At 41.8% G+C, this 11,584-nt stretch overlaps 1 protein-coding gene and 1 long non-coding RNA gene across 3 annotated transcripts; one reads left to right on the top strand and one right to left on the bottom strand.

The window, feature by feature from the left end:
• Positions 1-3,588: 3,588 nt before the first annotated feature.
• LOC104435568 (EPIDERMAL PATTERNING FACTOR-like protein 2) lies at positions 3,589-4,395 on the top strand. The gene is made up of 3 exons (XM_010048293.3): positions 3,589-3,711; positions 3,824-3,849; positions 3,939-4,395. The coding sequence occupies exons 1-3, from the start codon at positions 3,603-3,605 to the stop codon at positions 4,233-4,235; spliced, it is 432 nt and encodes a 143-aa protein (XP_010046595.2). The 5' UTR covers positions 3,589-3,602; the 3' UTR covers positions 4,236-4,395.
• A 2,505-nt stretch (positions 4,396-6,900) lies between these two features.
• Positions 6,901-9,458, bottom strand: LOC104441524. Of its 2 annotated transcripts, XR_005548013.1 has the most exons (4): positions 9,311-9,458; positions 8,573-8,631; positions 7,655-7,748; positions 6,901-7,565 (listed from the first exon to the last, which is right to left on the bottom strand). It is a non-coding gene; the product is annotated as an uncharacterized LOC104441524 (long non-coding RNA). The 2 variants fall into 2 exon arrangements; XR_005548012.1 differs by having other exon boundaries at positions 6,901-7,748.
• Positions 9,459-11,584: the final 2,126 nt, after the last annotated feature.

Below are 11,584 nucleotides of genomic sequence, written 5' to 3'. Positions count from 1 at the left end.
AAAGAAGCAAAGTATGTACAACTCTCATGAGAATTTTCCAGTTGAGTGGCATGTTCTCCCCATACGTCTTTTGTGTTATAATAAAAAAAAAAAAAAAAAAAAAGCAAATCATGTAGAGCCATTTGCTTGAGCAATGTACAACTGGAGGGTAGAATAAATAAAGAAAATGATAAGCAAGAGTGCAGAGCGCTAAGAAAGAAGAAGAAGAAGATGGGAAACAAAGAAAAGAAAAAAAAAAAATAAAAAGGAAATTAAAAATAATTCAAATTAAAAAGAAAAAGAAATTAAAAAATAATTCAAACAAAAAATGAAAAGAAGAAAAAGAAAGGAGAGGAGGAAGTGAGGATTTGTAGAGGTGTAAGATAAGAGAGATTAAGTGAGGAAAATATTTTCTACTTTTGAAAAGAGGAAAACATTTTTCCTTAATTTAGAAGACTTTTTTTCTTTCATTTTTCCAATGAATTCATTTTTCGTGAAACGAACGTCAGAAGATCCGTAAAACATTTTTTCGGGAATTATTTTCCGCAAAATGAATGAAGCCTAAGTCCGCTCCCACCGCTAAAGAATGATGGTTGGGTTCAGCCATAAACCAAATAGAGGGAGATGTTCGAATCCCTCATCATACAAGTTCCTAGCAAATGATTTAACCAAAGGAACGACCAGATGAAGGGGGTCAGAACAAATTCCCAAATTATTATGACGATCATCTATTCTCAAGAGAGCATAGGACTTTCACTTGGATTTTAGCATGAGTAGGCAGGTCAAATGCATAGCCCCAAAGAGAACTTGCAGTTACCTTGTGTCACATTTTAGGGGTGTGCAATTGGACCGGGTTTACCCGGTTTTCGGTCCAGCCCACCCAGAAAACAAGGTCGGGAACCGGTCCCGGTTAAAACCGGTCCGAGAATCGGTTCCCAAAACTCAGACCCTATTTAAACCCGGGAACCGGTTCTGAGGGATTACCCACCCGAGAATCGAATCGATTGGACCGATTTGGGAACCGGTTGGAGAACCGGTTTTTATGCCATCCCAAAACGCAAAACCCTAATTTTATTTTTACTTTCTATCTTTACCCGCAGATGCAGAGAACTAGAGACTTCCCTGAGCTCCTCTCCTGAAATCGCGAAGCCAACGCCGCCTTTACCGCTCTCGTCGCACCCCTTGTGCTCGCACCATCGCCGCTGTTCCCCTCCCAAAATTGCGAAGCTGCTGACCCCCGCCAAGCTCGCACCCGAGCGTCGACGCTGCCTCCGTTCGATCTCGACGTTCCAACCTGTCTTGTTGCCTCGCCAACGTCCCCGACCCGCAGATCTCACCGCGTGCTTTGTTTGCTAAGCTCCCCGCTACCAATCTACCGCCCCCTTCGTGAAGCTGCCGCTGCCTCGCTGCTTCGCCCGAGCCCCGTTGCCGACGTCTGCTGGTTTGCTCACCACCTTTGGGTGCCACCGCCGCCGTGACTAGACGCCAAAAGCCATCATTCCTACCGCGATTCTGTCCTCAGCCCGTCCATCCGAGCCCCCCGCACCACCACCTCCCCGCCTTTCGGGTCCTCCTCTCACTCGACGCCCGGCATTTGCTTCGACTCCCAACAGATCTACTCCGAGCCTACTCCCGAGCGACGCCCTTACTGCCGACAGCCCAGCTCCGCCAGGCCGAGCACTCCGCCGCTCCACTAGGCCGAGCACTCCATCGCCAAGGTCGCCCTCTCAACTCCCTCTCCTCCCATGGCCCTTCTCACTCCCTCGCCGCTCATATCCTGGTGAGCTCCCCGACCACCCCCTTCTTTCTTTCTTTCTTTCTTTTCTTTTTTTTTTTTTGGTTTGGCGAAAACGCCGCAGTTCGAGTTTCTATTTCTCGACTCCATCGCTTCGATTAGAGATTTCGAGGGATCGGGGCTTGTGATCGGTGGTCAATGTCGCGCATTTCAGCGGCTCGTTGCCGTTGGGTTTCACTATTGAGAGTAGCTGTCGATCAACTTATCTTTTGTTCCGTCCGATTGCTCTAGAATCTAGAACATAAAACTAGTATTGATTTGTGGATTCAATTTTCTCTTCGCTCGTGCGTTGCCATTAATTTTGCTTTTAGAATCAGGGATGTGATGACTCAAAAAAGTTGGTTTTGGGTTCAGTGACTGATGATTGATGTTAGGACTGTTGTTTGGATTGTGCAATGCTAACTTCTTGCTTTCATTTCTAGTGGTTTATGGCTTATTATAGCACATAATAATCTAGGTTTTGTGATGAAATTAGTGAACTTAGGACATAATACCTTTTCGATACAAAACAGGTTGGATTGTACTATGAAGAAGCATCGGCAGCTCTGAATGTGGCACCTTTGAACCAACATTTTGACAAGGGCTAGATATCCCATGCGTAGCTGAAGGCAGCTTTGTTCTATGCAGAAGCATGCTATAGATATGGTTTAGAACTGCATGAGAAAGGAGATCGCTGAGGAGATTGCAAGGCTGAGTAGTGGGATTAGTACTTTATCAGAGGCCAAGAAATCTAGAGTCTAGATTGCTATTGCTGATGTTCATTTCTTGTCGATTGCCGTGATTTTAGTTGTGTTGTGTATGCTAGCTTCGATTTCCCTGCTAGTCGATTCAGGCGTGGGTAGGTCAAAATAAGAGTTGAAATCCAATGATGTGCTTATGCTGATCGAATTGTAAACACCTTATTTTACATATGAGTGCTATACATCAATTTTTGCAAAATAGGTTCCAATATAAATAAGGTTGACCCTGTTCCTGGATCGGAAAAACAGGGTGGGTCGGGAACAGGGTCTAGGTCTAGATCCTACCCACCCTGGACCCGATCACCCCTATCGCATTTAGCTTCTCCAAGCCAAAAAAAAAAAAAAAAAACTTGCGTAAGCCTAAGGTCTTAGATACCTAGGCCTAACCCCTACAACCTTCCCATTGCATCTTTTTGGGAAATAAATCTCTCTCTCTCTCTCTCTCTCTCTGTGAAGACGGGGGAGAGGAAAGAGAGAATTTGGCGTGTCGAAGTGGCAACTACAGCTCAAATTTCAATCCCTCCCTCCGAAAACGCAGCCACGCACATGAACAAATCTTGCGAGAAAGCGAAAGCCCTTCGTTAATCCTCTTTCGTCATTTGGATTTTCTCTGTTTTTTTGTTCTTTGTGAGCGTGAATTCTCTTGTCCATATTTTTCTGACTCCATCTCTGTTTGATTGGGGGAGATAGGCCCATCGACCGAGGCTCCAGGCTCATTCTCTCTTCGGTTGATGTCCCTCGATAATCTTTTGTTTCTTCTGGGGCTCTCGCTATTGTACTTCACCTTTTTCTCTCGCTTTGCTTTCCACGTTCCGTCGTTGATTCAGAGTGAGAGACAGAGAGATTGATAAGTCCCTGTGCATGCATGAATTCAGGAGGTGGGCATTCAATCATTCAATCAGTCTTTGCTATGACCAAAAAAAAAAAAAAAATCGCAAAAAGCCTGAGCCAGCTTCCGTAAGATCACCCTTCTTCTCATATCTCTCCCATTTCCTTCTATATTTCCTTCTATATATTCTCCAGCTGTTTGTTTAGGCCAAACAGCACCCCCCCCCCTTCTCTGTGACCATAGTGAGTGGTGTATAACAATGGGGAGGATTCAAGAATGGTTATTTCGCCCCAGGAGTGGGCAAACAATGGTCCTTTTGCTCTTGCTCTTTCTTTGGGGCTCGACCCAAGTCACCTATGTAACTGAAGGTAATGAACTAGAAAGCCCTTTCTTTAAAACCCAATTCAAATTTGTTATCCCACACAAAGGGCGAAGCAAGGAAATGGACTTTTTTGACATTGGCTTATTTCTCTGAAACAGGTAGAGTCATCTCCTCCGCGCTCCCGGTACGTACATACATATCATACTTCTTTTCCCATGGAGCTCAAGAAAGTGTTCATTCACAACTTAATCCTAATTGGCATGACACTTGCAGAGAGGAGAGGCTGAACAAGAGAAGGTGACGTCGATGAAGAGAATGAGGTCGCTGATAGGGTCGAGTCCTCCGACGTGCGAGAGGAAGTGCAGCTCCTGCGGGCACTGCGAGGCCGTGCAAGTCCCTTTCGTTCCCCAACAAGTTCGCGGCCCAAGAAGACTTAGGAGTGCTCGTAGTCATAATGCTTCTGCATCCACAAGGGCCACGACTGCTTGCTATTCGAGAGGCGATGATATCTCCAACTACAAGCCCATGACGTGGAAGTGCAAATGTGGAGGCATGCTTTTCAACCCTTGATCTAAAACGAACTCACCATCTTCATCTCGCAGAGATCAGGAGTACTATATTCAATTTGCCCTCTATGTACAACCCTTCTTTCTTATCCTCGTTTTTTGGCGGTTTCCTCCAATTTTTGTCTTATATATATGGCATATGTAAAGCTTTTTATCCTTCTCGCGTACGGGCGTTATGAGAGAGTGGGAGCTCTTTCCTATATGTGCTCATGCAAATGCAAAAGTTTTTTTTTCTTTTTTTAATTCTTTTGATGCCGCCACGTAAACTCCCAAGTGGCGCTTTTTTCAATCGCCTAATGATCCGCTAGCCTCCTAGGGCTTGAACATTCGACCTCCCCCGATAAGGCCTGATGCCTACCCAACAGAGCCACCACGGCCAGTAGCTCTTTTGCCTCTTTCTTTTTTTGGTGAAGCTCTTTTGCCTCTTTTGTTGTCTGCTATTATCCAAGTTCTTTTTTCCTCTGTCACGTGACACAAGAAAGAGAAAGGTTTTCATCCGATGTAAGAAGGCTGCTCGAGGGAGATAATCCCTTTAGGTAACTTTTATATGGTTAAAATAACGGATAATTATTATAGATGAGCGAATTGTGAAGATGTTGAGCTTTCCTTTTACATTCTGCGGGGGGCTCTTTTTTGTCAGGCATTCGAGCGGACCCTTTTCGTATCCTACAAGATTTGTGCATCAGAAAAGCCTGTGGACCTGAGTCAGAGCCACACGCCTCGAGTGCATCAAAATGCAAAAAAAACAAAAAAAAAAAAAACAAAAAGCAAGTGAGAATCGCACGAGCTGATTATTCCACAGGTCATATTCATGATTATGAGCGTTAGAGACCCAATCATGCACGAGTAATGGTGAATGCTTGAATGCGATTCTTTTGCAGGTTACAAGACTAGACATAAAATAAATAAATAAAAAGATTTGCCTTCGCTAGACGATTAGGACGTGAGAAATGGAACAAGAATAAAAGGGAAAATAAAAGCGTGGGGTTGTGTAATTATACTGGGCAGAGTGAAGAGAAAGAAGACAATAAATGCATAACCCAATAATGGCACTGAGAGGGCAAGAGAAAAGAAGACCACCTGCCTGCAGCACCTCTCATCAGTTATGATCGTCAAGGCCGCGAGAGACTGTGATCTGTCGCGTCTGGCATTCGCTTCACCCACTCTCTTCTAATCAAAGGGTGATTGGAGCTTTCATGGGCAATGACTATTCATGGTGTCACCTCCACCATCTCGGTGCTACTTTTGGGGTCGCATGTCAGTGTCCACGAACATGAGTTCTTATTCGGCCAATGTATATGCACTAGACATTGTGCACAGGGTGCAAAGATCATCCGATCTCTTCCAATGTATCTCAGGCTATGATTTTTAGAAATTTTTTGGTGGGTTTTGCGGCAAAATATTCACTTTTTCTAGTGGGCTCACGTGAAAGTTAGTAGACCCGTTAAGAACACGACTAGTCTAGTTAAAAAAAAATATATAGTTTTGGGAGAAGAGTTTCAAATTTTGAACGGCTCCACCTGTGCACTATGCAACGGGGCCTAAGCACGTCTTATTTGGGAAACAAGTACAGCAGTCGGGCCGCTTTACCCTGGGTTAGCCCAACCCTCTTCTCGTCAAGTATTAAGCAATACTCTGACCCTGTGAAGCTTCTAGAAGACAAGGCCCACTAAGGGTTTCTTAAGAAGCATGCTTATGGGGATATAATAAGGTAATGATACTAATATAAAAAATAAGTTTACGCCACTTTGACTCTCTTCTTTAAGAAAATTCTCTCTTAATGATCTCTCTTTTATGTCTTTATTTATTGTTCACTAAGTTAAGTATCAGAGGGTTCTCTTGAGATCAATTTCAAGAGGCTACTATACTTTGTGATGTGCAACCAGTTTTAGTCCTCATACTATTCAAAACAATCCAACGGGTCCTAGAAACTGCAAATCAAAATTGGGTAACCATAATTAAGACAAAGAAAAAAGAAGTCAAGAAAGTAAAGATAGAAGAAAGATATCCTTTTGTTGCTTATAAAAGGTAAACGACACCAATGAGAAGAATTATCTACCAAGGACCTTAGTTTGTTTCTGTATATTATTTGAAAGAGAAAAGGTGAGGGACCTTGTTTTCTTCAATCTTCGTTGAGAGGAAATATTTTCAATTATACATGATATATGCGGTTTACATCTTATAGACACCACCTATATTTGTACTAAGTTTGGTGTTGGTTATATCCATGATTCGTAATCCACAAATCAGAGATACCAATGATTGGGTAGATATTGGTGCATCGGAAGTTGTAATGACTAGCTATAATACGAGAGCAATTGGTGCATTAGAAGTTGTAATTTTATCGCACTTTCTCACGATTTGTCTTTCATGCAATTTACATTGCTGACAGAAATTATTCTCAGTGTTCTTACTAGTAAATTTCTTGTCATTTATTTTTTTCTGCCCAAAATTAACAAGTGACCATTCACAACCTTTGTTGATTAATATTGATCCATCCACATTTTAAAAGGTATTTCATAATTTTTTTGGTGAAACATAATTTAGATTAAATATTTTAATTGGCCATCGACCATTCTCCATTGAGCTTTAATTATTGAAATTATTGAGTTTACGGCAATGAAATTCAAAACTTCAAAGAATCACACGTAGTAGAACCCTAGACCTTTTTTTTTCTCTTTTTTTTCAGAACCCTAGTGGAAAAAGCAGTTTTATTATCTGGTCCATGGTAAATTTTATACCCCGTGCTCACCGTTTGAGAGCTCTCTCTACCGTTCATGGTAGTTGCCCATAAACCCTAAACCCCTTCTTCGCTGATTCTGTCAGAAAAAAAAAAAAACGTAAAACCTAGTATCATGTGGCTTCTGCGAGAATATTGTCTTCGTCATCTCCTTGGCTCGCTTTCCTCCATGGCTCGCTCGACATCTCCTCGCTGGACACTGATGAAGTGAGTCGACGTCTCCTCCTTTGCTCGCTTTCCTCTTGTCTTGGTCTTTGGGTTCTAGGGATTGCTGAAGATGCCGCAACTTCCCTCTTTGCACTTCTTGCACGACGGTTCTGAAGTTTTAATCCCTTGGGGTTTTTTTCCGTAGTAAATAATGGGAGGATTTCTCTCTGTTTTTAAATATCTCTGAATGGTCTTGAGGGGTGTTATTTCGGTAATGAAAGGCGATAATAGATGGGTAAAGTCTGATTTTGTCTTCTGGGTTTCTGGTCATTCTCTGAATCGTGGCTGACAAGGGTTTTCAAATGGATGATTCGGGGGAAAGAGATGGTCGACTAGCTTTATTATGTAAGAGGCTTGGGAATCTGAAAACTGAAGTGGATGCCCCGCCTAGAGAAAGAGTCATTTCAGAGGAAACTTTAGATGAATGCAAGCGAACGGTGTTTGGAAAACTGTACTCGGGAGGAAATATCAATTACCAGGCTTTTCTTTCAACTATGACGCGAGTCTGGAAGGTGGATTCTCTGAATTTTGCACAACATGAATCTAATGTCTTATCATTTACCTTTGAATCTGAAAGGGACAAGAACAGAGTATTAGCAAACAACCCCTGGTCCTTCTCGAGCAATTTACTAGTCCTTAGACCATGGGAGCCAAACAAACCTGCACAATGTTACAATTTTACAAGCTATGAATTCTAGCTGCAAATTCATGGCCTCCCAATGGAATGGTGTAGTGAAGAGATAGTGCATCTAGTTGCCCGACAAATGGGAGATGTAAAGGAAGTAAAAGTGGAGACAAAAGGGGTGGCCTTCCAGAAAGTGGGGAGAGCCAGAGTTGAATTAGACCTGGAAAAACCTTTAAAACCAGGCATACTATTTAATATGGGAGAGGAGAAAGTTTGGTTGGATTTCAAGTATGAAAGGCTACCTAGATTCTGCTATTCCTGTGGTAGAATTGGACATTTCACTACCAATTGTGAAGAAATACCATATCATGCGGATAATTGAAGATAGACAGAACAATAAGTTCGGTAATTGGCTAAAATCGAGGTGAAAGTGCACAGCCCTTTTTGGGAACTCTTTTATAATGAACAAGTGGCTGAAGAAAAGGGGGAACTACAAGAGAGTAGTGATATATCCTCTAGGATACCCAAATTGTCATATTTACCGGAGAGCAACAAGAAGGATCTTATGTAGATCAAACACAACCTCAAAAAAAACAGGGCACCAATGGATATTAATTTACCCGAACACCAAAGGGAGCGAAACGGGAGAAAGGAAAGGGCATCATGAACATAAATGAACCGGAACAGCAAAACCAGCAAGCTGTTATTTCATCTTCCTGGCTAAAAAAAACAGGTGTAAAAAAGGAAAGCAGGATCGTGAAAAGCTCACCAGCCAAGAAGTTGAAGAGGTATACTCCTTATTACCCTTCAATAGTTGATATAGTCAATCTGGATGAAACAAATTTACAGGATACTCCCATCAACTTTTCAGAAGAAACCAAGGGAAAGGCTTCGGTGGCTAGCCTAAACAAGCCACCGGTTCACAAATGAGAGTTATTTGCTGGAACTGTCAGGGGTTGGGCACACCACTGATAGTTCAGAATTTAAGAGCCATGGTGGCTCAAGAACGGCCCAATCTTATCTTGTTAATGGAAACAAAAAACAAAGAAAAAATGGTAGCTCGTCTTAAAAGAAAATTAAAGTTCCAAAAAAGTTTTGTGGAGGAACCGCAAGGCATTGCGAGGGGGATGACGGTATTATGGGATGAGCAATTGGAGGTGGAAGTGGAGTTATTATGGGATGAGCAATTGGAGGTGGAAGTGGAGTTCAATTCTCAAGAACTCATAAACTTGATATGTTTTGATTATGAGAGTCGGGAAAAAATGTGGCTTACTTGTGTGCATGCTCCAAATAGATATGGGGAAAGACTTCAGCTATGGGAGAAATTAAGACAGATGGCTTCTTCTAATACACTCCCATGGATGTGTATGGGAGATTTCAATGAGATAATTTATTATTGGAAGAAAAGGGGCAGCAGGATGGCTGAGAGTTATAGAATGCAGGCCTTCCAAGATTGCATCCATGATTGTTCTTTAATGAAAATTGATTGTAAAGGATGTGAGTTTACCTGGTCAAACAATAGAGAAGGTGCTGATAGGATTCAAGAGAAATTGGACAGGGTCTTCTGCTCAATGGATTGGAGGGTTACGTTTCCGGAGGCTGAAGCTTTTGCTCTACCGGCTGTGGGATCCGATCACAGCCCCCTCCTTGTGGTTAGCACTCCTGAAAATGTAAAGAAAAAAAAAGACTTTAACTTTGAAGCTTACTGGGTTGAAGATAATGATTGCAAGGAGATAGTAACACATGCATGGAACTCCCAACCTTGCATTCAAAGAGGACTGAAAGAAAAGCTATTTTCTACCAGCCAAGCATTGAAAGTATGGAGCAAACAGAAATTCCCCAATAATAACACTCGCATTACAGCTTTGAAGAAGGAGCTTCAATCCATCACAAACAGCCACAGGAATTATCAAGATACAAACAGAATTAAAAGGATAAAAGAAGAGCTGGAAAGTCTATGGCGCAGGGAGGAAATGTTTTGGGGCTTGAAATCTAGAATTAATTGGCTTCGTTGGGAGACAAAAATACAAAGTACTTTCATGTAGCAACCATCCAACGGAGACAAAAAAACAGAATTCAGATGCTGAAAAATGAAGAAAATCAGTGGGTTAGAGGTAAACAAAGAACTCAAAGCACCTCACCACATCTTTTTTCAAGGCACTATACACCTCGGAAGGAACTCGCAACTATGACCTTGTCTTAAATCAATGCCCTTTGCTAATCGGAAATGAAATAAACGATTGTCTAGTGGCGGAAGTAACTATGGAAGAAGTACGTGTTGCAGCTTTCCAATTAGGAGCTCAGAAAGCCCCTGGCCCATATGGTTTAAATGATCTGTTTTACCAGCATCATTGGGATATAATCAGTCTTGATATCTTAAAAAAAGTTCGAGGTTTCTTTCTCTCAAGGGTTTTGGATCCAGCCCTTAACAGTACACATATTACTCTAATACCAAAGGTTCCCCATCTAGAGAAGATTGATCAATACCGCCCTATCAGCTTATGCAACTTTGCCTACAAGATTATCTCAAAAATTCTAACAAATAGACTAAAGAGATGGCTGTCAATGCTGATTTCAGGCAAGCAAAGTGCTTTCATGAGTGGAAGACAGATTCAAGACAATATTTATATTGTACAAGAAGTATTGCATCAATTGAGAAAGAGGAAAAGAAAGAAACATTTTCAAGCGGTACTCAAACTTGACATGACAAAAGCCTATGATAGGATTGAGTGGGACTTTCTAGAAGGGTGCATGCTAAAAATGGGGTTCTGTGCTAAATGGGTTAATTGGATAATGCAGTGTGTTACCACAGCCACATTTAAAATCAAACTCAATGGGGAATCTCTTCCTAAGTTCGCTCCCTCCAGAGGCATTTGGCAAGGCGATCTTATCTCACCCTATATATTTATATTGGTAGCAAACAGTTTATCAACTTTGATGGGAAAGGCGCTACAAGAAGGAAACATTAAGGGAATTAAACTGAATAGATTCTGTCCTACTTTAACTCATTTGTTATTCGCAGATGATTCAATTTTCTTCTTAGATGGTTCTATCCAGGAATGCCAAAATGTTGCTGTTGTCATTAACCAATATTGTTATGCTTCAGGACAAGCTATCAACTTAAACAAATTAGGGATATTTTTCAGCAAAGACTGTCCACCGTTGCTAAAGGAAAACATGAAGAGAGAACTACGAGTACCAGAATTAGAACGAACAGGAAAGTATCTGGGACTACCATCTGATTGGGGAGTATAAAAAAAGCAGATGTTTGGGTGGATACTGAATCAAATCAACATGAAACTGGAGGGATGGAAGGAGCAACTCATATCAAAAGCAAGTAAAGAAATTCTTTTGAAATCAGTAGTGCAGGCGGTACCACAATACGCCATGTTAGTTTTTAAAATCCCTGTGTCAATTGCAAAGCGATAGAGAAAAAAATAGCAAATTTATGGTGGAAAAACAATGATGCTCAAGCTGGTCTACATTGGAAACGATGGGAAACCATGAAGATGAGAAAAGGATAGAGGAGGAATGGGTTTCGAGATCCGGTCTTTGTAAATAAAGCCTTATTGGGGAAGCAAGCCCGGAGGATGGTTAAAGATCCGAACGCACTATGGGGAAAATTAATGAAGGGGCTATATTTTAATCACTCGAGTTTTGGCATGCTAATTCTCGGTTGTAACCCTTCATGGGGATGGAAAAGCCTGTTAATACGAAGAGAGGCTATTGCAAACTCGCAGATGGTCGATCGGAAGCGGCGAATCAGTTAACATTAGAATAG

Source organism: Eucalyptus grandis, chromosome 2, assembly GCF_016545825.1.
Source record: "Eucalyptus grandis isolate ANBG69807.140 chromosome 2, ASM1654582v1, whole genome shotgun sequence".
Classification (NCBI taxonomy): Eukaryota; Viridiplantae; Streptophyta; class Magnoliopsida; order Myrtales; family Myrtaceae; genus Eucalyptus; species Eucalyptus grandis.
Note: the sequence above shows the minus strand (reverse complement) of the source record. Positions and strands in the feature narration are given on the sequence as shown.